Below are 25,563 nucleotides of genomic sequence, written 5' to 3'. Positions count from 1 at the left end.
AGGCTGTTGAAATTGAAATTTCCTCCAACACTTTTTAAACATCTGGTAGGGGAATTTTGTTTGTTGATATAACAATCTCTTTTCAATGGGGAATTCTGTCATATTTTGGAACATATACCCATATTATGTGAAGCATATCAGAATGAGATCTCTGGACTAATGTGTGAGTTTGATGTTTTACCAAGCAATTGTTTTGATGGTGCTGGTAATAGGAAGCCTATTCAAATATATTAAATCCTGTATGATAATAGTGGTCTGGGTCCAGCACTCAAGGCAAATCCTTTAACAAGGCACTCTAGGAAAGCAAGGCTAACAGACAAACAGCTCTATGCCTCATGTCTCTTGCCTCTGAATGTTTGCTGATAAGTATCTTAGTATGCCCCACAGCATCGTCATTCAGTACACCAGCTTAAATGTTCACCTGATGAACTAACAATGGTCCAGTATGTCAGTATCATTAAGTCAGTATATACTGTATCTACACTGATGTGCTATTGATGGTCTATTCACTTTTAGGCTATTTCATATAATATATTTTGAATAGTAATCAATGTAAGAAATATGAATGACAATATAACAAATGATTTAATGCATAGCTTCATATTTATTGTTTAAGGCTATCCACTTTTAAGGAAATTCAGTGCTGAAAACTGAAAGAGAGAGCAAGAAATCCACAAGGCTAGGGGTATTGGGGGGGGGGGGGGCTGGGGGCTGTAGGTAGCAGTCATATCCACTAGCTGTGGATAAAATGGTTAAAGGCTAGCCATTCCTATGTATGGAAGTACTTCACAAAAAATTAGACCTGTTCCACAGTAACATGTGAGTTGTGTACAATAAAAACATGCCTGCTATGGATAACTATCTAAATATAAAACATCCACTGCCAACAGCTAGTCCTAGCATGTTAGCACTAGCACTCTACCGGCATAACGGCTAGTCGACAACTATTATGAAAAACTTACCAGCAGCGTATTAGTAGGCTTCTTGTAGACAAGATGAAAACTAAGAATTATATTGATGTTGGCTACTCCAGATTCTAAGGGACATTAAAGCAATCCATAGAATAATTCAAGAAATTACCCCAAACCCATGAAATACTTTAAAAATTCATTTATTATTTTCAGATTTCCTTGCCTTTGTTATACAAAGATGTTAAATAACTTAAATACATTCTTACCAGTCATTCATGATCAGTTCATACCTACAAGCTGTACACATGAGGTAGAGGAAAATAATTTAGGTTCCCATAAGACATGAAAAAGTGAACATGGACAACCTCCTGTATGTATACTCTCCTCAAAGCGCAACAGATGTCTCCCTATAGCAGCACAACACACAAACTCAATCCAACTCAGTGAATTCAACCCTCTGCAGTCTACAGCACTTGCAAAACGTATTGGCATGCTTCAGAGGTTGTACAAATTCTCCATAAGGTCACATTTTATTCAGTCAATATTTTCATCACCACCCCTGATATGCTCATCACAAAAAGCAGATGTCAGGAGCTGACCGCCAAGCTAATTCTCAGAATAACCAGCACAGATATTAGTGCAGATGGAAGTATACTTTTACTGCTGTTTGGAGCAACGAGGAGGACATTTGGATCGTGAAGCTCCTGAGACTGCACTTTGGGAAGAGGCAGAGAGACAAAAATGCCATTTGTACTGTTAACTGAACATGATTTGGTGATTGATTCACACTGTTCATCTGCATGATTGTTTTCTGAGCTTTGAATGACAAAACATCTGTAATGAATGGTAGAAAACTCCAAGAATAAATTTAGCACTGAGTAAGTTGTGTGTGATTGTGCTGTGCTTTGAAGTAGTTTTGAGATCTTTCTAGGACTTTGAAAAATTTCAGCTGAATAAAAACATACATTGCCTCTGTTGAAGCATCCACCCCAAAGAAGCAACCCCCAGGTGGAAATCCAGAGTAAAAAATAAAGAATATAAAATCAGTTTTGACTTTACAAAATGTACATTGAACACATGCTCATATATATTTTTTAAATAATTTATCTTTGTTTTTATTTTTTATTTTTTTTTTCTACAAAATAGATTTTTATACATGATCCACTGAAAACCTAAAAGGCGAGGAACCAAAGATGAGATAAAAGGACCAAGTCTGTGATATTTTTTGAAGAAGAAGAAAGAAAAGAACTGCTGACATGTGCTGTTCTTAGTCATTAATGTTGGAACGTTTTTTGTATATGTTAAACATATAACACACACTGTGCATATTGAGTATAATCTCTGGCTGCATTTATTTATCACCTAAACCATTTTATGCTGTAGCTACATTTGTCTAGAGCGACAGTTCTGGGACAGATGAGGGCCTATTATGTACATCCACCGAAGCCTTACGAGGGTGTCTGCACACGTCTGCTGTGGGAAGCAAGCATGCCTTGTGAGGCCCTCCACATAGCGATTATGGTTTCCATGTAGCGTGCAAAGTTCTATGTATATGTTTCTAACAGTTCTTTAATTGGCATGCCTCTTCATCGCAAAATGTCAGGAATTCAACTCATAATGGTGAATGCCTGAAATTAAGATCCCTTCTCAGATATACACGTTGTTTCCTGTAGTATCACTATTTGTGCTTCAAAAACTAACAGAAGTTTTAGGCAAGGATGAATGCAAATAAGCAAGCCAATGGTCATATTTTTAAAAAGAAAAAAAAACTTTTCTTATAATCATCCTGTGAAAAATCGCTTTTAACAAATATTGGCACATACAATTTAGAAATGGACTGCAATCCAATAACCAATTACAGCAGCAATGCACACTTTGCCTATCTGAACCTCTCCCCTCAAAGCCTATGCATAAAAACACAAGCATCAGCCCTTAACTGTACTGTACTACAACCTGCATTCGGCCCTCAATGCTCCATTAAATTGCCTGTGAGATTTTAGCATGTGCCTCACCCTTGTCTCTATACCACAGGAACAGAAACCGTAGTTATTTACAATTAACAAAAACATTTGCTTTATAGATTTATAAATATAGGTCTTTAAATATTTAAAGGGAGAGCTTCCAGCTTCAGTGCGTGAATGGTGCCATATTAACAATATCAGGTCCCTCACTCAGTAGTTCAATCTCACTCACCTAGAATGATAGAAGAAGGCCATATATAATGCACTTATATACCTTTGTCATATGTTTCAGGTCTATACAATATATTGTGTATATATATTTATATATATACACACACACAGTGAATATATAAGTATACTCGACAGAGTCTGTTTTGTCACATACTAGTAATGGTCTTTTTAACACACTCATATGCTTTCTCGTGATGGTTTAGGTCTTGCGGTTAAGGTATGTGGCAAATCTGCCAACAGTCATTATCATGAGAAAAATAAAATTGTCTCAATATTATCCTGCAAAGTGGAGATATGTCACACAGAACTGGTCTGCATGAATCTGCTCAAAGAAAGAACTAAGGTGGTGATGTACCTTTGCATTGCTTGGCCTGAAACTGTCTATGCAAGTAAATCATAAGAATAGGATGAAAGAAGGCGTCTGCAATAAAGCTTTCTTCAGACTATTGAAATCTCTACCAACTACAATATTGTCATCTTATCACTGTAGTCCATGGAAGTGCATGAAAGAAAAGTTTTTTGCATTCTGTCAACTGTGAATCCTCACCCAAAAGAATGTTTCTGTTGGACTGAGATTGAACTTAAGAAGTGAATGTTGACCAAGAGTGGTTACATTTCTTGCAAACTTGCTTCACAATAGTTTGGGCCCAATGAGATCCGATTCCTCACAGACCAAATGCATTCTGACTTAGGCTATAAGAGCAAAACATGCTTTTGAAATTATTAATTAAAGCAAAGGCCTCTTTACATATATTTGTTAAGTGTCCAGGTTTTGAGGTCTTCCTTGTGACAGTTTTAAGCGTTCATGCTTTCAGGACGGAAGACTTGAGGTTTTACAATAGACTCGGTCCGAGTGAACTTGTGTAAGAGCAGTGTAATCAACCAAACTCGAAGCTGTGCATTCTAACAATGATGTTACGGCAGAAAAAGAAGCCATGCTCTTATGATGGGGTCCAGCTGGGCAGACTGCTGTGAAAGCAACATGTCAGCAGCATTCGGTGAGGGTGGACAGTTCAGCTTGTCAGGTGGTGCTCCGTTAATGCCGCCTCCACTGGAGGTGTTCTGCTCTTGCACGTGTACATGACTCTAGGTCCAATTGAGCATAGTGGTTTCAGTTGTTCCCTGAACATTGATCTGCTGAGTTCATTCAAGGCCAAACATAACCTTTAACCGACTGGCAAAACTTGTCACGACAGAGCAAAAAAAAAAAAAAAAAGACAACAGTCTTTGCTTTTTCATTTCCATTCCTTGTGAAGGAACAAATCCGGAAAGTTCCATAAATTATATCCACAGAAAGAGGGACAAAGGACAAAAATGCACTGCTTTCCAAAGGGCCTTGTCAATTTGAATAAAAAAGGAACAAAGGCACACAAATAACAACTTATTTGTGTGGTTAGTGGTTATTTTACATATTCAGATAAGTGGTGTATATAATAGACTTATAATACAATTTGTGTTATTTACATAAAATACACACAACTGTGTGTGAGTGTGAACCATGTGCGTGTAGAATACATCTTACACCCTGTCACTCTCTGTGGATGGATCCAGCTGATAAATGGATTCATCATCATCAGTTTAATTGCTCTGTATCCCCCAACTCACATACACACAAATACAGCCCTTCACACCTACACATACTACACACACCCTCTCAAACACACCCTCTCTCTCTCTCTCTCTCTCTCTCTCTCTCTCTCACACACATACACACACACACACACACACACACACACACACACACACACACACACACACAAACTCATTGGCTTCACATGTATGACATGTTCTCTGACCTGTGTGTCATGTTATTTTTGAATGATTTCATGGAGGGTATGTAATTGAGTGAATTTTGAGCAGGGCATGTCATGTCTCACTTCGAGGCTTCCAGGGCTGGAGCAGAGGACCCGTTCGCCTGATGAATATCTGCACTTGGTCTCGGAGGCCTGTCAGACCACCCAAAGAAACCACTCCAAAGTGCTCATGTCTGGCGTTGGCCTGTTGTCTGCCCCAAACTCAGGCCAGGAAAGGGGCTGTTGTGGGGATACCACCATTCCAAGAGTGGAGTCACCTCAACGAAACCCTGACCGTGCGTACTTATACTTATGCATTCACTCACTCATTCACACACACACACACACACACACACACACACACACACACACACACACACACACACACACACACGTACCTCCACACCACATTCACACATATGCAGAAACACACACACACACACACACACACACTGCAAACTCCATGCCCACCCTCTTCTCTCTCACTCACTTTCTGTCTCTCTCATCTTCACCCTTTTCAGCACAATGACACAGAGGTGATGAGAGAGATGGAAAGATGGAGAGACAGAGATAAACAGACAGAGAGAGAGAGAGAGAGAGAGAGAGTGTGCCCCCCCGCCCCCCTCCCCCGCCCCTAACCCTTGCAGGTGTACACCTCCTCTCTCTGCGTGCATTGCTTGCATTCCACGTAGCAGCACCAGCGCACCTGACACTGGCACGGGCGCGTCACCACGCGGCTCTGGGTGTTGTGGCCGCGGCCGCAGCAGATGGCGTCACAGTTCTTGTCCTTGTAGCACTTGCGGGCCGACGTGCCCGCCGAGTACTTGCTGGCCCGGCAGAAGCTGGGCGAGTCCTCGATGTGCAGCAGGTCCATGGTCCGGGGGATCTGGTCCCGTGGACCCAGCACTGCGGGCGCCTGCTGCTGCTGCTGCTGCTGCTGCTGTTGTTGCTGCTGGGCGCGGCTCTGAGAGATGTCGCCCTCGCCAGTGGCCTCGTTGGTGGAGCTGCCCACCTTGAGCGAGGTCTCGTAGCGCTGCTTGAGCTGTTTGCCGATCTCGTGGAACGGCGAGAGCTGCCGCCAGCACGTCTGGACTGTGCAGGAGCCGGACACGCCGTGGCACTTGCAGGTCGTCTCCACCCCAGCTTTGATCACCTGGGCAGGGGGCATGGAGGCATGTGTCAGTCAACTCACTTCAAGAGAACTCCAATGTTTGCCAAACATCATTCTCAATAACTCTATAAGAATGAGATATGCTGAGGGCACTGCTTCCTTTGATCCTGGACATTATTTCCTTGTTACCTGTAAACATTGTCCTTGTATTAAAAAAAATACCATCACTAAGCAACATGAACTACTCCAAAATCATACTGTCACGCTACACTAGGTTTATATCACAATTTCTTTTGGGGACCTTGATGTCCAGCTTTGCTATTACTTCAGTCAGCACTGCAGGGGAGTAATCAGGAACTGAGCTTATGAGGCACAATAAGGTTGCATAATAACTTCACAGCAGAGACACCAACTACCATCTATCAGGACAACCCCCCCCCCCCCCCCCCAAACCCCCTGTAATAAAGCTGACTGCCCCAGGGTTTAAGGTCAGGCCTGAAGAGGGCAGGTCCTGGCAATATTGCAATGATAAACAGGGGTAATAGTGCCTGATTTAAGTCAATGATGGTTATTAGAAATAAGTGCACCACTGCATTCTCCAAAGTACTTCCTAAATAAAAGATCTATTGAGATGGCCCTGGGAAAATCTGAGAAGCGACATTCTTGGGGTTGTTAAGAGGTAAGAGAAGAGGCAAAAAGCCAAGGTCTCTCCCTATAATTGTGCCAATGTTGTTTTACTTCTGGTTCAGTAAAAGAGTCTGGCAAAGCACATTAACTACCTAGCAGCTCAGCAAAATGTCTGAAACAGCTTCACCTCTTACCTCTTTAGCAGAGGACTCTGGAGGTTAATAAATACAACAAATGAACTGATGGGTCATTCATCTTATGAGTAATAGAGTGAGTAACAGGACATAAAAAATAGATGTTTCATACATTTTATATGTCATGTGAAATGACTAAAACAAACATTCCCTATTGCCTGATCCTTCACCAGTGCTTTCTCGTTGTAAAATGGAGTGGTGGATTTGAAAGTGCGTGTCCACCACCACACTGGCAATTCAGCGAAATGTGACAAGTCAGCTTTAAATCGCTGGCGACGGCGAGGCAAGCACATTCCATGGTTTTGTGCTGCATATGGGACTGCACCCCAAGTTTCTGTACACCTCACTAGATGTGCAAAATAAAAAAGGGAATACAAAACAGCGCTGTAAATCTTTTATTGCGAATCGAGGATCCAGAATGGTCTTGGATGGGCAGCGGGAGGAGGACGAGCATGCCGCGAGCAGCCCGCGGGGACACATCTGCGTCTGCTAACATTTGTGCTTATAATTTATATTCAAACAAAAATGAAAATGGCAACAATACGAGGAAACCTGAATGCTCAATGGGGGCCAAAAGCAGCCATTTGTTTTGGCCGTATGCTAGCGGACCTTCCTCGAGTCTTTTTGCTTTAGCTGTCAAAGCAACGTCCAAACTTCATCCCTCCTCCCTGTCTCACCACAAACAATGGTGGAGGTATGCTTGGGACAGCCCAAGGCCCTCACTGGTCACTCGTTTGAAGAAGGAAGCCAGTAGAGGAAAAATGAGCGTTTTAAAAAATGAATTAAACACAGCATTTTAAACAAGTCGTTTTTGCATGGGACCTAAGGGATTGCTAAGGCATTGTATCTCAATATTTATACAGCGACCACAGAAAGCAGTTAACAATATGGCCTTTGTGTGAATTACCTTCTCCACTGGAATGACTACTAAATAACTCTTTTATTGACATTCAGTTATAATTACATCAAATAATGTGTTTGGGGCGGTGGTAGTGTAGTGGTTAAGGAGCTAGGCTAGCGTGCAGTAGCCTGAAAGTTGTCGGTTCAATTCCCGGCTTCCACCGTTGTGCCCTTGAGCAAGGCACCCCAAGTTGCTCCGGGGACAATGTGATCCCTTGTAATATAGCTGACATATGTAAGTCACTTTGGTCAAGAAGTGTCTGCTAAATGTAATGTAATGTAATGCAATGATCCCAACCCCTCAGTAATCACAGTCCCATAATATGTCTTATGGACATATATTATACAATGAATAGGTCATATGAATTTAACATCTTTTAATGTTGTGCATCTACCATGAGCGTAAAATATAGGCAGCAATCCTATCCATGTTGTGCTGCTCCTGTGATGCAAAGCCTCTGCTATACTGAAGCAGTAACAAAAACAAATGCTCTGTGCTTACCTTCATGCCAACATTGGTGTTGTGCATGTCCACCCGGGCGCGGAGATCTTTGTTGGACCTTTTGCCCAGGAAGTCCTTAACAAACTTGTTGCTGTACTTGAGGTTGTCTCCACAGCCGCCCCACTGCCAGGCCTTGCGGTTCTCCAGGTCCGGGGCCTCGTCACAGGTACAGCGCTCCATGCGGCCCGCACTGCAGGCCTTGGCCATGGCGTGGGTCAAGCCAGCGGAGGAGATGGCATACAGAAAGGCCGTCTCCTTAAACCCTGGGAGAGAGATTGGAACATAAGACAGTTACCAAGCTGCACCTACAAAGGCTGACATAAAGATAAACAAATGTGATTTTGTAAATTGTAAATAAATCTGTTAGATAGTATCATTGAGAGATTAGTATCTAATAAATCAGCAGCTGATGATCTATGGATTACTGATGATCAAGACAGAAATAGCAGTGACCTATGTAGGGGGAGGGAGGGACTAGATTTCAATGGCACATAGTAAAACCCCTATCCCACTTCAAACTCTTTTGAAGGTTACTCAACTTATGTTCTGACACACATCTGTGACACAGAAACGGACCATGGCAGCACACGGGGTGCACTCAGGTATGCTATGCACACACAGAAACACACACAGACACACACGCACACACACCCACACACACCTACACACACACACACACCTCTCTTGAGAATGTTGGCTCGATAGCGCCCCTCGAGGGTGCAGTTCCAGCGCTCGTAGCGGAACTGGTACTGGCACTCCAGGGCACTCAGGGTGATGGCCTCCATCAGCGTCTCGGCCACACCCGGGTCACGGCGGCACATGCGGCGCTGCTTCTTCTCCAGCTTGAGCCGGTCGCACAGCTTGTAGTGGGCCTTGGCCACCCTCTCCTCCGGCTGCGAGCTCAACGGCAGGATGGACAGGGGTTCATTACCTGTCAGCCTGGGACAGGAAACACAAGCAGAGACACACACACACACACACACACACACGGTCAGTCACACACGGTCAGCCCACACACTTGGGGCGACAACAAACAATAAGAGACAACAAAAGAACAATGGGCTAGGAAATGCATCACATGTTGTGCCTATACTGATCATGTATGGTATTGCATACTTCCTCTCACTTTAGCTGGTTTGGGCTGTTTTCTATTGTGTGTGTGTAAGTGTGTGTGATTAGTGCATACATGTGCAGACATACAGTATAACACTGTGTGAACACTGCAACTGATACCACACTTGCACACACATGGAATACTAATGCATCCTGTACTGTATGCATTTAAACATATAGGCATAGTCTTCTGGGTCGAGACAACTCACAATGACCTGCAGTCGAGGGGGGAACACTCCTACAAGTAATGATATGCATATGGCCAAGTTGTGCTCAACAACAATCAGGAACTATTGTCTCGCTTGTTGTTAATGTTCACATACATTTGGTGTCCAAACTCCATCAGAATAGTTAATGTTCAAGAGAATCCAAGTATTGCTTAAGGTCAACAGTGAGATCAGCATGCAAAGCAAGCTCGAGCTCTGGTGTTTATGTTGGACCAGACGCATAGACAAAAGTGCAGAACCTATCCACTCACTGCATAAAACATTAGGCTTCTCACTTAACACAGCAGAGGAACAAAGAGCCGTTCAGTGTATGTGTGCCTTCCTTCCACACGCACACACACACACACACACACAGACTGCACACGACAAGCAGAGAATCACTCCCGTCCTGCCTACACATGGTGTGGACAGGACGCATGACAGATGGGGACATCTTTTTGACAGTTTATTTTGAGGGCAAGAGAGCATAAAACATGCTAGCAGGCTCGGCCGCAGAACTGCCGCGCGGAGCTGCCCAGGCATTCTGAGGTTGCACTAGTGAGAGCCGAGTGCGACTCTCACAAACACACGCTGGAGGACAGGACGGTCAGGCGGCGACCATTTTGGTCACACCAACTGACAGTATTGGCAGGATAGTTGCTCATTATGTGTAATTTCTGGGTCCCTTTTACACGTCCAAAGCGAAGGAGCAGAATAAATGGCTTTACAGAACTCACAAACACACTGGCTTACTGCAGCACACATGTCATTACAGAAACGTTTATGCTTTTAAATCTGCCACTTTTGTCTACTAATATAGACAGCGGCTATTATTAACTATGGCCTGGGGTTGCCCCAACAACGCAAATCAACACAGAAGCGGGCATGAGGTTCACAGCTGCGCTGGAGGTTTCAGGGAAGCTCAAGAGCATTTCTCTCTCTGATCACCTCCATAGAATTTTGCTGAGGAGAGCTGAAAGCAACAGACCTGTCTCCTGCCGCTGGCAACAACCCCCAAACTCTCTGCCAAATTTCCACAATTCAGGCACCGGTGCCTTGGCTTTTAGAGTGAGTGAGCAGTTTCGCAAAGAAGTCATGAAACATGAAAACCTTATGTTTACTCAATAGCTCAAGCATGTCTCCATCCAAAGTGCAGGGGTGCACGGTTGTGTGTTCATTTTGTTTTTATTTTGTTGGGGGGGTTGGTGGTCCAGAGTGTCTTGAGGATTAGGTGGTAGGGCACTGTTTTTAGGAAAAGCAAGGTTTCCCCCTTGACATTCAGTTACTGGAGACTATTAGCAATGTGTGTGGCTGAGCCTTCATAAAAACCCACCTAGAGTGCCTGCACTGTTACTGTAGGCCTACTTCTCCATCTCTCTCTCCCTCACAATCCAGGCCAGGAATGCTGTAGACTCCGTAAACGCTTCAGTAATGGAGGGAGCAGTATCTCCTCATCCCGCCGACTGCGCAGTACAGTAGTGGTCTATGTGGGGAGGAGTGTAGAGTGATCAGCCTGAGGTAGCTACACCCATCATCTGGTAGTCATCACGATCACCAGCACACAGCTCCGGTGAAAGATGGATCCTGGTTGCTTGACTATTTCTCCAGTGGAGAGACCTTTGGATAATCCAATTATGACAATTATGATATCCCTGTGGCTGCCTCTGGAAGCACTTAATATAATTATTTATATTTATTTATATAATTATGGTGCCTCCACCCTCCTGACCATGTCTGAGTGGAGAAAAAACATGGTTACCCAGCGCACAGCCATCGGGAGGTCTACCTGAGGACAATTATGGGGGACAGTCCAGTTTCTGCCCAACAAATGACATCATCTCTGGCCATGAGGTAGATCACAGACAATCAGCTGCATTAGTATTCACTGCCCGACACCCAAACTAGTTTAATGACTAACAGTGTTTTCCGTCATGGACCTCTCAGCTAATCTTTCGATTCTCTGTCAAACAAGGCCACATGATCCCAGGCAACACGTTAGGTTCAGCGAAGTTCATATGCTTATGCAACTGGCATGAGCATTGCATACCAGTTGCGCTTTTAATGCACCTTTGCAAACTCCCACAGAGATCTGATGTGAAAACCACACAGAGAGATTTGCCCAGATCTGCCTGAGTAGATCTGCAGGTTTTCGAGCTGTACACGACCCTGAGACAAGGAACGCCTCAAGTCTAACTTTGGGACCAATGTAAGGACACTGTTCGGTTTCTATGTGCTTGTAAAGTAATAGTTATTCGGCTACATGAAGGATGATGCAGCTGAAGCACTTGCGTCATAACATCTCCAGGGTAAAAAATGAGCTCTCTCGGACACCTACGTTTTTCCTGCCCCTCGACATGTTTCAGTTTCCTGTTTTCTTCTGTGTCTGGTCGCCATGTCAGACACGTGTAGTTGTTTGTGACAAGCGCAGTCAATTCACAGCAGCCATTTAAAGGGAGAGAGATGTCAGGCAATGTGAGTCTGGGATTTTGGAATTTGTGTGTTCAAAAGAGGCCAAATGTTTCCATTTTTCCAAAACTTGTTTGCTTTTCCTACCTGTTTTGACGTACTGGATGAGTTTACAAGTGGAAACTAGGCAAGTCAAGACTTGAAAAACCTGTTTGCCTGACAGCTCCCGGTGTTTCTAACAGTAAAGAATGTGTCCAAACTTATACATAGACATCAGTTATTTATAGCCTATTTATTTGTTATTGTTTTGTTGTTACTGTTATTGTTTTTGGTTGTGAATACTTGAGATAAAAAGAGATGGGTGTATACTGTTTATTGTCATGGATCCAAAAAGACAACATCCCTGCTTGAAAATACTGGTCATGTTTTGAGTGCAGCAGTATTGTGTTGTGTTGCTGATAGAACACGTGTACACAAACAGTGCTGAGGGTACTGTAGACTACTAGCATTTTAATCATGTCCATATCAAAAAAAGTGCTATATTGATTCTATAAAGCTGTTGAGAATGCAGACTCAGGTGCATAAAAAAACTATTTAAATGAAAATTCCAGTTGTGTTGACCATTTTCCTGTTCACCATGTTGATTTTTCACCTTATGTTTTAAATGTTACATTTTAGAAAGCTAAGGATTCAATAACCAAGTACTATAGGATACTGACTATATCTATTTAGACATATTTCTAAGCAGTGGTCATGTACGAGAGCTAAGTTTAAGTATAAGGCTCTCATGGGAAATCTCAGATGAGCACAAAACAGATGCTTGTGGTTATTCAAAGACAACCCGGGAATCACGTCACTCTTGTGGACAGTCTGTGTGACGTGTGTCTATCTGACAGAAAAAAAGACACTATGGAACTGGAAGCTAGCCAGACAAATCACTCTGCTAAATCCTTTGACTGCTGCTGCTGTCTTACAGCAGAATATTTTTAGCCAGTTACCATAAGGGCTCGAGGCAAGATTTGAGCAGTCAAATGCTCCCAGTCTCCAGAGATGGAGCTGTGATACCCCACTCGCTGTGCATGTTTTCCACTCAGAGGCTGAACTCTCAAAACCTAACTGCTATCGCAGATGTGCGCTCACATTAATCCCCATTTCAATAATGTCCTTAGGAGGAAAACTGTGAAACCGTCTATTTAGTTCATGTGCAGTACATCATTCTATTTGATGTTACTTAATCTGTTCCTTAGTTCAATACTTCAATTTAGTGTTACTGATGATTATTTATGATAATTACAAATAAGTGTAGTGTTTGCAAGTAGTGTAGCACAGTACATGAAGTAATGGATGACAGATCAAGGACTTGCAGTGTATTTGCAGTCGGGTACATGTAGTCTCTCTTGTCATCAGCCTGTATAATGCACACAGGATATATAGTGAGATTGGTATTTTTAGCAAAAGGCTCAGGTTGTGAGCATGTACGTGTGCATTATAGCACAATAACACCAGCTGAGGATGGCATCAATTGACACTTTACATCTTGAGATTCGTCAGTATCAACAAAAAGACAAGCATCCTACAGAATGCAGTGTATGTGCAAAACACAGGTGGAATTGAAAATGTGTGGAAAGTGTCCTGAAACAAACCATGCACTATGGAGGCCAAATTAAATGGCTTTCTTTCTCATCAGCATCCACCACAGCCAGACACTACTAAAATGTATGCTTCCAGTATTCTTTGACATTCTTATCAGGAATTCACTCAGGTTATACAAACAGATATTCTTTGAGGATACTTTAGAATTCATCGATCATCTATTGTATATGACTTTTACATGCACTCCATAACCCAAATAATAATAATCACACACAACACTGTAAGCACAACAAACAACACTGCACAGCGGGAATGCTCTACACTGATTTATGTCTTGAAGCCAAGACAGCCAATTTGTTTTTCTGTTGGTCTTTGAGGTGTTGGCACGGCAACACACATGAAACATAATACCTGCTGCACGACAGTATAAAGCGCAGTGTTATCATAAGTGAGGTGTGATCCCTGCCACTGTTTGCTCAGCTTGGCTTTTTCCAGTTTCCAGTTTGTTCGCATTCGCTCCCTCCTTAAGCATGGCTGCAGCTTTACAGGGCTAATCTCGCCCATTGCCTTGCATCCATCTTTCACTAACTACCTCACATGGCTGTTTGGGTCCTTTTTTATGACTGTCAACACTTCACATTGGCCATGACATTGACATCATATGCATTTCCCTGTGCAAGGGCAGAATGGAAACCATGCATCTTGCTTTTTTGTGTCATCACACATAACCTCACCATAGGGCACCAACCCTGACTGTAAGCCATGCAGTGGCAGTGCATGCTTTTCTCATGTGTTTGTATAAATAGGAAAGGTAGTGCGTGTTCTAATGTGTTTATAAATAGGAAAAGCAGAGCAAGGACTGGTGTAACTCTGGTGAGATTGTTTAGGTTGTTTTTTTCCCGTGGTTTTTTTTTTTTTTCCCTTCACTTTTTGGGCAATTTCACAGCACTCGTATAGCAATTACACATGGAAAAACATGGAGGTGCAAAGATTGCAAATGACAAATGATCAGGTGATGATTTGTCCTGTCAGGGAACCTCATCTTTTCGCTGAGGTCATTTCAACACTTACCAAAATAATCTTTCCCTTGCAAAATGCACTGTGGTATGTAGTTTAAGGTGTGAAACATTCATACAACTGCGATCTCATGCATTGAATTGACAGGCTATTCATTTTGGGGAAATATATTTTTTCATATATAACTTTTCACACAAATGATAGCATATTGAAAATATTTCCCCGTGCAGTAACCAATTTAGGCGTTTCCTATTCAGAACTCTAACAATGTCATGCGCTCAGTGTCAAGTCTCTGCAAGGAACGAAAGCACATTTGTTTCATTCGGAACACCTTAGTGTCGGAGAGTAGGATACAGTTCATATATTTTACCTGAGAATAAAACCTTTCTCCAGTATATCACACACCCACACTAATTTCACATGTCTGCTCTCTTTCTCTCGCACACACACACACTCCAACACTCGCACACACACACACAGACACATACACACAGAGACACACAGGCACACACACGCATACGAGCAGACACACACAGACACACTTCAGCACACAGACACATACACACACAGACACACTTCAGCACACAGACACATACACACACAGACACACTTCAGCACACAGACAAACACTCTTGGAGCTAATCAGAAGCAGATGTGTGAGGCACTACGGCCCTGATCTTGCTGACAATATAAAACCCAAGCAGTATTTGGTTAACAGTGAGAGAGAGAGAGAGAGTGAGAGAGAGAGAGAGAGAGAGAGAGAAAACCATCCCCAGATCCTCTGTATTTTGCCCAAATTAGCCTCTCTTTTCTCTCTAGCCTCTCTTTCAGACATTAGTGCACCGCACAGCAGAGAGAGAGTATTCATTTGTAGGGGCGCTGAGGAGGAAGAAGCCATGTGGGCTCTTCTGGGTAGGGGCGCTGAGGAAGAAGAAGCCATGAGAGAAGGGCTCTCCTGTGTGTGTTTGTTTGACAAGTAAGCCCAGCAGTGTGTCCATTCCAGTACCTCTAAACAACAGGTGTTAACTCTCTCTCTCTCTCTCTCTCTCTCTCTCTCTCTCTCTCTCTCTGTGTGTGTGTGTGTGTGTGTGTGTGTGTGTACAGGCAAGTGTCTCTATCTGTGTCTGTGCCTGTGTGTGTGTGTGTGTGTGTGTGTGTGTGTGCCTTTGTGTGTTGCACTACCTAGAAGTCAACACCTCTCCTCCTCATCAACCCGTCTGAACCCAGCCCAAGGCTGCAAGCCAGCAAGTGAGCGAGTAAAAACGAGTGAGAGAGAGAGAGAACGGCTCACTCGCTCCGTCTGGACTTGCTGATTGTGTGGTCTGTTGCCTGCCAGGTCAGGCTCCCCAGCAGGGCAATTACTCCAAACGAATGCCAATCATTCCCCCCAGCTGTTGACCCCAAACAAAGCCTTTTCTCAGACAACCCCCCCAGCTGTCTGCTGCAGCAAACCCAAAACAATGGCAGATGTGAGGAGAGGGACGAATAGCTCAAGAGGGGCAACAAAGCCCCCATCCCACGTCTGGTTCATGTTTCGGCAGGGTTCGGCCTTGGTGCGAAGCAAAACCCATCACAGGTCCTTCGACAACTATCCCCCCACCCCATTACCACCACAACCCCCACCACCCCAAACACACACACACACACACATACAAACCTCAATACATATAGGCAGGATAAAGTGAGAATCAATTAGCAGCTATTCTGCCCAGAGTCTGTGTCACTCTAAACTTAATGATAGCCCATTCAAATGGGGAGAGGGCTTAAGTGTTGACTAGACCTGCTCTCTGTGTGAAACTGTTTGCAGGCTTCTCTGCCTTGTGATGTCTCTAGGTTTGAGTTCCTAAAAGGCTCTGAAAGCATGACGAGCAAGGTAGGGCGTGAAAGGTACAAAGCTAGAGTGAAAAAAAGGTCGGCAGGAAGAGCGAGAGAGAGAGAAAGAGAGGGAGAAAGTGAAGCGGAGGTAAAAAAAAAATGTCCTCCACTAAAAAGCTGGATGAACTTCAGACCACTGTGCTGGATACCCATGTGGTGTCTTGCGGGCCAGGCCGAGTAGGAATGTGAGTGTGGTATGCTCCCTCAGGCCCGGCCAGCATCCATGGAAGGCTGTTTGTTTTACTAGCGAGGGCCATGCCCAGGAGCCAAGGGCTGCTGCTCCGTGGGCCGCGGAGCCTGACCAGGACAGCGGTTACGGCGCAGTGGGCACGGCTCACCTGAACACAGGGGCAAGAGACTGTGGTAGGGAAGCCTTCGGCGTGACCTCTCCAAATAACAGTGTGCTTCAAAACCTGGGTTAGATATATATTTAAACCAACTCAATAAGGCCTTCACTGTGGAACATGGGCTTGACTATATCCTCAAACAATGTGTATATGCATTGAGGTAATAATGTGTTCTTAACCTTGATTTGCTCCACAAAAGAATTTGTTTGGTTTAGGACACAATGAATAGACTTTATGAGACAGCCAAAAAAATGTCCCAATTCATATTGGCTCTAGGAGGACAATCATTGGCGTGGCTGAATAAAAATGAGTGTTCAACTCCATGCGTTTTCAGGAAATGTCTTGGACAACTCCAGCAATAAAACTTTTGCATTCAACAAACCCCTCCGAATAGCGAGGAGATGACGAATCGTCTGCTCTTTTACAACGACAGCGAGATAGTCCCAGTCACATGTCTCCCAGAGTCTAGTGACACACACAGGAAGTGACCAACCGTCATGTCATCTCTGACCCCTCGGCCCCCAAAGCCCAGGGAGTCACGCTAATAGCCCAGGTCACCCATTACACTCTTGACACCAAGAGTCTCAGAGACACAGACCCAAAGAAAAAAGCAGCGTGTAGAGCTGAAAGTTATGCTATTGAGTCATGCCTTTGGAGTCGTCACATTGAGCCTTTCCATGTGAAGCCTCCAACTTGCTTGAGTGCAACGCTCTCGTAAAAGGCTTCGTTCTGTGCTTTGTCCCGGGAGGTGGGGCTCTGTAAGCGTCTGCTCTCTCTGTCCCTCAGTCTGCTCTCTCTCTCTCTCTCTCTCTCTCTCTCTCTCCCTGGGAGAGTAGACCAGGGGTTGGGGGAGCAGAGACGGTGGTGGAGGTGGAGATGGTGGACGGTGGTGGCGGTGGAGGTGGAGATGGTGAACGGTGGTGGAGGTGGTGGTGGAGGTGGTTATGCAGAGGGAGCGGAGCACCAGTGTGTGCATGGGGCCACAGGAGCCGGGCATGGTAAGAGGTTTAACTAGAGTGTGAGAACCCCAGGCCTCCCTCCTCCCGCCCCACACACACACACACACACACACACACACACACACACACACACACACACACACACACACACACACACACACACTCCCGCCACTGCACTGGGTCAGAGGCTCAGGAGTGGTCACTGTGTGACTGGCACAGGTTTGGGTGCTCAGCGCTCTCCACATGACTCTCCAGTCCTAGCTCACACCATGGCACAGAGCACCCCTGTACCAGCGCACTAACGCCCCAAACCCAGGGCCCGCACACGCTTGTGTCAGGTACGAGCAGGGAGCTCCACACACACACGCACTCACTCACACAAACACACACACACCCACACACAGCTCTACTCCAAAGCCTCGCTGACTACTCTGAGGAAACGCGCTGCAGCACTAATAGAAGTGAACAGTGAGCCAGAGCGAGGCCATAGCTGCGCAGACCCATTAAAATAATTATACTCATATGCACGTTTAGACAAAATCAAAGGCATTTTCATGGCTACCCACCCGTGTAAAAAGTCAAATTCCTCCCACAGAACAGGAGCTGTTTTCAATAATGCATCAACAAACACAAGTGGCCAAGTTCAGTCATATTATTTACGGTAATTTACTGTCGCTACTGGGAGATTACGAGGGCTTTTCCTGTGAGCATTTGAGGAGTTTTACAGATATGATGAAAAATATGCATGCCCATTTCTTGTGGGGTTCGATGATAAAGTCATTAAGTCAGGATGTCAAGGTTTACTCTTAAGTGCCCCTATTAAAGTCATGACCTGTCACTGTGGCTCACCTTGTGCGCTCGACTGCAGGGCATGAAATAACAGGACTGGTAGCAATTAAGGTGCGGCTGATGCATGTTAGAACTATATGCCCTTGACAGCTGACCCAGAGTTTATTTGGTTATTTTGTTCATCACTTTAGCTTTGAGCAAATGTTGGGAAATGTGAGAGGAGTTATTTCAAGTCCATGTAAGTGCCGGACCTGGCCCTTAAGCCACAGCCTCTGAGTGAAGGTTTCTAAAACTATCACAACAGACTAATGTCTGCAGATGTTTACTGATGCTTCTGTTGATTACGGAATCACTAAAATCACTTAAGACTGAGGAATACACCATTCTAGTGGAAAACAAAATTTGCTCAGTCTCTATAGCAAGCGAGAGGTACAATTATTCCAAATATGTTTACGTCTGTGCATCAGGGGTCGATGTTGATGCAGAACAGACTATTTGAAAACAGATAAGAGGTGAACGTTGCCTTGACATGGTTTACTGGTCTCAATGGCAAGCCTGTGTCTCCTCCGAGAGTGCTCGCTTTCATGGCCTGATAGCGTTGGATCTCCCCGGGTCAACACTACAAGAGAAAGGAGCGTCATTTCCAAGCAAGAGCTGCAAGAAAGCGTAGACTTTTGTCAGACTTCTAATCTTGGCTTTAGACAGCAGTCATTTCAACCAGTGTTCCCACACGCAATGGGGAGGAAATTGGTCTGTGGTGAGGGACGGGAAGCCTAAGACATGGCAAACCCCGCTAATTAACTTCATTTCATCAATCCTTAACCACCGAGGCTATTTGGATTCCATATTGGCTTTCCTGTTTTGCAAATTGCCCTTGTCCAGCGTCCGTCCCCCATCTGCGAAGCCCATCAGTGTTTGTACCTTCAGCATGTTCTTCTGAGGCCCTGCGCTGGAGCCCCGTCCACCCCTGAAGCCCACTGCAGACGGCTGGGCTGGTGGAGGCAGCGGCGGCGGCGACGCCCTCTCTTAAAAAGCCAATATTTCCAAACTGTGGTCTCCATGGCCTCTGCCGATACCAGAACCTCAAGCCTTTCGGATGTGAGTGGGCCAAACACATTTTAAAGACATTCCTCCAAGCAATAATAGCATATAATCATGCTGGGTAGCATACAGCTCCACGGCATGCCCATTCACACACAAGTTTGTCTAAAGTGATTGTGTAAATGGGGTAAACAAGCTTGAGTCAATCAGATATGTGGTTAGATGTTTTGGAATATGTATGAAGACATGTAATTAAAGGCTGCTATTATACTTGAAAGTATGTGTGTGACTGTGATGCCGTGAAGCCCAGGAACCAACTAACCTCTGTGGGCACTCCAGAGCAGCTCAAGAGTCAAAAGAGCGTACAGTTCAGTGGGATTATATGACTTAAATTTGAATCATCTGTGAATGTCTTAAATAAGCTGAAGGCAGGAAATATGGAGTGGTTTATGATTTTTTTTTGGTTGGTTTTTTTTGGTTGTTTTGTTGGACAGCTGTAATGCCATTTTCATGTTGGTATACATCTAAAGAGAGGATGAAATTCCAAAAATCCCATTTCATGAGACAATATGTCCCTTTGGTATTCTGTGTACTTCATTGTCTAATTTAAGAATTAAATCCAGAAGTCCTCTCTTGTGGATCCTTTTTATGGGGTTTTCCTCTGAGCTAAAGCCAAAATAATCGCACATGCAAGTAAATCAAAAGCATACTGTACAAAAATGCACTTGACCACAACTAACGTGAGACCAAACAATTTTTTCTTACACTGTATTCTATTTACATAGTGTCCGGTGCCTTTGGATATGGCTGTTTTTGCTGCTCATTTCCCACTCTCCTAGGGTTACATAAAGGCCCAGAAAGTGCTGATTGAGGACCAACCTGTGCTGGCAATAGTGACTGCACCCCCCAGTGGAGGCTGTGGGCACTGCACGTATGTATTCCCAAACATCTGAGTGACTCTCAACCCCGGAGAGGATCAAAACCTACAGACTTAAGTTGAGATCCGCACACAGCATCACATGAATGTCAACACGGGCCTGGCATCTGTGGCGTCTTACTCTGCTGTGTGGGAGACCTGCACTCTGTCCATCTGAGCCCAGCATCAGCACTTCTACAGGGAGCGCTATCATCAGAGGCCATGGGGCTGAGGGCTCCTCTTTCAGGGGGCTGCTCTGGCTGCAGGATATCCTGTGGCGTTAAGTTTGGGAAGTCCCTCGGTCCGTCACAGCTGCCCCTCCCTGCCCTGTGTGTCAGGGAGAGTAATGACGCCTTAAGACCTCATAATGAGCCACTCGCCACCACCATCTAGCAGGCAACGCCAGCCCTCGCCAGCCCTGCCTCCGCGTTAATCACACAGTCATTATTCTCAAAACCGCCAGCCTGCTACCAGCATCGACATGAAGAGAGGGCGTTGTTTGAGAGATCCGAAAAGTGTTAGAGTGAGGATCGTTGGTGGGTCCTTGGGGCAATTCAAGTGCTCACTAAGAATCTTTAAGTGAAAACAGGCAAGTCTGCCCTGTCTTTGCCTTGTCTCGGGGAAGAGTTTTAAAAGTCTAAGTAATAACAGTGCAAAAGTTGAAAGGGTTGGAACAAGTTCATTTGAACGAGACGATGAAGGGTCTGATATGTCACAGACCTGACAGCAAGCACTCTGAGCTAACAGGCTGCATACAAGTGATCCACAACCAATATTAAAACTGCCTACCACCGCTCAAGCAGAAATAACTAGCATTACTGACAAAATCCATTAGTCTCAGCTCCCAACTTGATTCTGTCATCCGCACCGCGGTGCACTTGCCATGTGCAGATCTACATGTGTGCGTGACCCCAAGCTGGCCTCAGAGCAGTCTGCACGCCAGTGTAAGCACCACAGAAAAGAGCCTCTCCTTCCACAGCCACATGTGCCTAAAGAGTGATGCCTTTCTCAGCACATCTCATCTGTTCCCGCCATCCCCCCCGAGCCATCTGAGGTGTGTGGACCGCGGGCCAGACAGAAAGCAAGCGCCCGTGATTTCTTCCTTGAGCACTTCCAGGAATTTCTCAATTACGCCTTTTATGTGCTATTTCTCCCCCAACCTGCTGCGTTTCCCATAAGGAGCCGGCGCTCGCTTCCAGGGACGTAACCCCCGACGATACGGGACGAAGCCGAGGGCGAGCACCTGCCACAACAGGCAGCAGCGGGGGGAAAAGCGAGCGCTCACATTCTTGTGGCCGGGATGACAATTTGAGCGGCTGCTTGACTACGCGAGGAATCCCACCCCACCCTCCGAAACGCAGGCCACTGGCAAAAGAGACTGTGTTTATGTTGCACTTATGCTCCACCGCACAAGGGAAATTGGGTATGCAACATTGACCCTCTATTTTGAGTAAATCAGTACCCTGAGGATGCCTCGCTCACACATACACGCAGGCAGTGGCTATTTATTTGAACAAGTCGTGTTAGTGTTTGTGCCCATCAAAATGTCAGGGGCTTAGATTTCACGCTGTCTCTCTGGCACTCTGTTTAGAGGTAAATCAACTGCAGTTGGGTGGGATGGGGAGGCATGGGGGTGGGGGTTGCTTGGATAAGAGTGAGCTCATGTCACTGTAGCTGAGACTCTCTCTCAGTTGGGCTGGTCTAGACCATGTGTTGGTGCTGACTTATTTTCCCTCTGCTGCGAGCACAAATAACTCTACGCCGGCCACTGAGGCCAGATGTGCCACACTCTGAGTGGAGAGCCGAGGCTGTCTGACGTGTTTGCAGTGGCGATCTGGAGGGCAGTTCCTGACTCCAGAGACAAAACACACTTCCCTCAGGATGCAAATGGGCTTTTCATGGTTTGTTTTCCTAACCTGATGAAATGAAAGAGCAGGTAATTTCCCCATGAAGTGCCCAAAATTGAGGTGCTTTGCTAACACTGTAACAACGAAACATCATCCGGATGGGAGTCATACCAACTCTTTGTTTAATTGCTCACGCACAGGATTTGGGGGGAAAACCACATATACTCTTATTACCACATAATTAGTCATATCAGACAGTTGTGGTGCCTTATTCCCACAAAAAGCCAAAGCACATAAAAATGATCTTTTGTCAGGGCAATATTTTCAACTATGCAACCGTCTTAATCTTTCACATCTTTAAAAAGAACAGTGTATTATTCATTACTCAGAGATACCCCGTCCATGACAGTGTTGTGCTATGGTTCTAAATTTACTGCCTTTCCAGAGAGGGAATGAAATAATCGTGAGACCCAATGCAGAACCCCCACAGCCCATCAAACCGGTTTATAACTTCATAATGTTCTACAGGTCCCGAGGGAGCCACTCCCCTGGTTGGTCTATGGATCAGCTCCTTTTCTGAAAACACCTTCACATTCCCTGACAACAGGCAAGACTGCTACCAGTACTACCCACCTCAACTGACAGTGAATGAAGCTTCTCTCTATAATTACAGTTCTTCAATACAGCACTTGACAACCCCCAGAACTACATTTCAGAGCATCATCCAAATATGCATAGTAGCTAGGGAGTTTATCTCATAAGTGAGGGTTCATTTTGTGGGCTTTGAGGGATGTCTCTTGGCTAAAGTAAGCGTTCCCTTGAGCTCAAAGATTTGTGATCCTTTTAAGTGTCTGCTTGTTCAAACAAGTGGAGCTGGCTTTGTGATAGCATGGTCATAAACCTTCAAATGCAGCTACTAAATTAGATGTATTTTATAAGGCTACAGATAGTATCTTCAAAAAAAGTCTTCAACTTAATAGACTGACCTACCCCCACTAACATGTGCAAAGGCGTGCACTATCTTGAAAGTCCAGCATTACTTTAAATTAAAGAGATTGTAGTCGAACTAATTTATGGACAAGATGGGGAAACTGTAAATTCTGGACACATTCTTTCATTTCTGTTTAAACTGTTATTAAACTTAGTGGGAGCGCACAGCGGATGCCAGAATTCTCAAGCCGTTGTTTATGCTGGATGGTGAATATTCTCTGCGAGCAGAACAGACGTTTCGGCCACCAGTTCAGTGAGCTGCATTGCTTTATTGTTACCAGCTGTTGAGACTGTACCCTCCACTCACCTTTTCCTTCACGTCTGCGCTCGAAGCTGACTTACATTATTAAGTTACAAGTACTTCGACAAAAGAATCACATGACGGCTGGTAGCCTACCAACCTTTCAGAATGCATGCCTATTAAAAATTGCTTTTGTTAGCCTGTAGTGTAGTCCATGAAACACCCCACTCCCCTCTGAGCACCGTAAGGGTAATATCCCGTTATTGCCCACAACGTCGTTACGCTAAGTGAGTTCATATTAAGCCGCTGCCGGTTTCCCAATGTAGGTGCAGATTCCAAATTCGTATGGAAATGACCTCTCTAACCAACGTTATTGAAAATATGCTTGCGGTTTATTGTTTGTTTGTTTGTTCACAAAGGTTTAAAAAACAAAGTGACATGCTTGCGCTTAATGGCTTAAAGGCAACGGAGGATTTCAAGCTCGTAATCAACCTGCCGCCACCCGCTGTCACTGTATGGTTTACCACTCAACTATGCTTCAACGGCTGCGGTGCCGACAGAAAAAAACAGCTTCACGAATTAGCATTCCTCAACTACATCCTTACACACCAGCAGTTTTTATGATGACACATCAAAAAGTAAAGTTAGATCCACGGCAATAAACTCCCAGAGTTTACGAATCAAACAAGTGTTGGTAGTTGCATTTGGAATAGTGCCTAATTTGTTATGTATACTCTATAAAGTTTACTGTTAGTATCTCCAGCAATTATTCATTACCGTTAATTTATCAGCGACACAGAGGCCAACTTTTGAAGTGTAAAAGGTGCCTACCCGAAATAAGCTGTAGTCGGTCCAGGCAAGCTGAAAAGGTACACTATAACTGTGAATGATAACCATCCCAGGAGTAGGTGTCCATCCAGCATTTTGCAACGGCTCTAGGGCAGATCATTTCGTTTCTCCTGAGTAGCTGTGTAAAATCCCTTGTTGTGAGATCGGCACTTCTTATACAGTGAGAGGATGCCTGTGCTCCTCCCATCCAGCAGAGTGCAAGGGGAGAGAGTGTGTGTGATGAAGAGAGGGAAAGAGAGAGAGCGCGCGCCCTTGGTAGTTTCAGGAGCTTAAATTTAGCATGGTGTTTGATCATAGTTTAATAATGAAGTGTTTACTCTTCCTGGACAAATCCATTGTTGTGGTGTAAAATGCAAATCAAATTCAACAACCCTCTGAAGTCAAGTGGATGTGATTTTAGAGGAATATGATCGATTACATGTTCTTGAATAAATCCATGCAGTATTTGATATCTGATTTGACAACAAGGTCACTCTCTGTTTTGGTTGTGGTCCAAAACGATGCTCATTCAGCATATAAACTCCAGTCAGCTGAGACCAAGTGTCATCTTGGTATGTTTTAGGCAGGAGGTGATTCCCATTTGACTTCAGGTAAATGTCAGTTTTGTCATTTTTGACAAGGATGTATACGTAGCCACACCACTCCACAATGTGCTGTGCCAATGAAGGGTCAGTCACCGTGCGGGCCACAAACTTGCTTACAGCTGAGAGCAGCACCAGCTGGTCTACTGACGCACAGGCTTGAATTCACAGTTGTTGTATGGAAAAGACCAACAAAGTTTTCATGGCCAGCAAGAAGGTACTTACCCAGAGAGTGACAGAATACTCTGCAGTGACACAGACGTTGGTGTAGGTGTCGTCACCAAGCACTGGACCCATTTTGTAGAAGTTGATGAACTTTCAGACACATTTCCCTCCCCCTCAAAGAATAATCTGGTTACTAGTTAGTTTATGTCAAACTGCGAGAGACTGGGCTTACAGAATGTGCATAGTCATATGAATACATTTTTTACCATTCTCCATCCTTCGCCCGAGTTAAACATTGTCCAGTGAAAAGTCAAAGATTAGAGTGCATGTGTGTCTTTGAAGTGGGGAGACGTGCTTCAGGTTGCGTGTCTATACCATACAGGAGACAGCACTGAATC

At 44.6% G+C, this 25,563-nt stretch overlaps 1 protein-coding gene across 1 annotated transcript; it reads right to left on the bottom strand.

The window, feature by feature from the left end:
* Positions 1-5,530: 5,530 nt before the first annotated feature.
* Positions 5,531-24,524, bottom strand: wnt9a (wingless-type MMTV integration site family, member 9A). The gene is made up of 4 exons (XM_076295716.1): positions 24,402-24,524; positions 8,910-9,169; positions 8,231-8,493; positions 5,531-6,049 (listed from the first exon to the last, which is right to left on the bottom strand). The coding sequence occupies exons 1-4, from the start codon at positions 24,491-24,493 to the stop codon at positions 5,531-5,533; spliced, it is 1,134 nt and encodes a 377-aa protein (XP_076151831.1). The 5' UTR covers positions 24,494-24,524.
* Between the last annotated feature and the right edge of the window lie 1,039 nt (positions 24,525-25,563).

Source organism: Alosa pseudoharengus, unplaced genomic scaffold, assembly GCF_046254945.1.
Source record: "Alosa pseudoharengus isolate Yale_2024_CS ecotype anadromous, Long Island Sound unplaced genomic scaffold, YU_APseudo_1.1 YU_APseudo_1.1_scf_2, whole genome shotgun sequence".
Lineage (NCBI taxonomy): Eukaryota > Metazoa > Chordata > Actinopteri > Clupeiformes > Clupeidae > Alosa > Alosa pseudoharengus.
Note: the sequence above shows the minus strand (reverse complement) of the source record. Positions and strands in the feature narration are given on the sequence as shown.

Coding starts and splice junctions, on each gene's coding strand:
- wnt9a (XM_076295716.1), bottom strand. CDS start 24,493: ATGCTGGATGGACACCTACTCCTGGGATGGTTATCATTCACAGTTATA. Junction 8,494..8,909: donor AGCCAACATTCTCAAGAGAG/GTGTGTGTGTGT, acceptor TCTCTCTCCCAG/GGTTTAAGGAGACGGCCTTT. Junction 6,050..8,230: donor ACACCAATGTTGGCATGAAG/GTAAGCACAGAG, acceptor CCCCCTGCCCAG/GTGATCAAAGCTGGGGTGGA.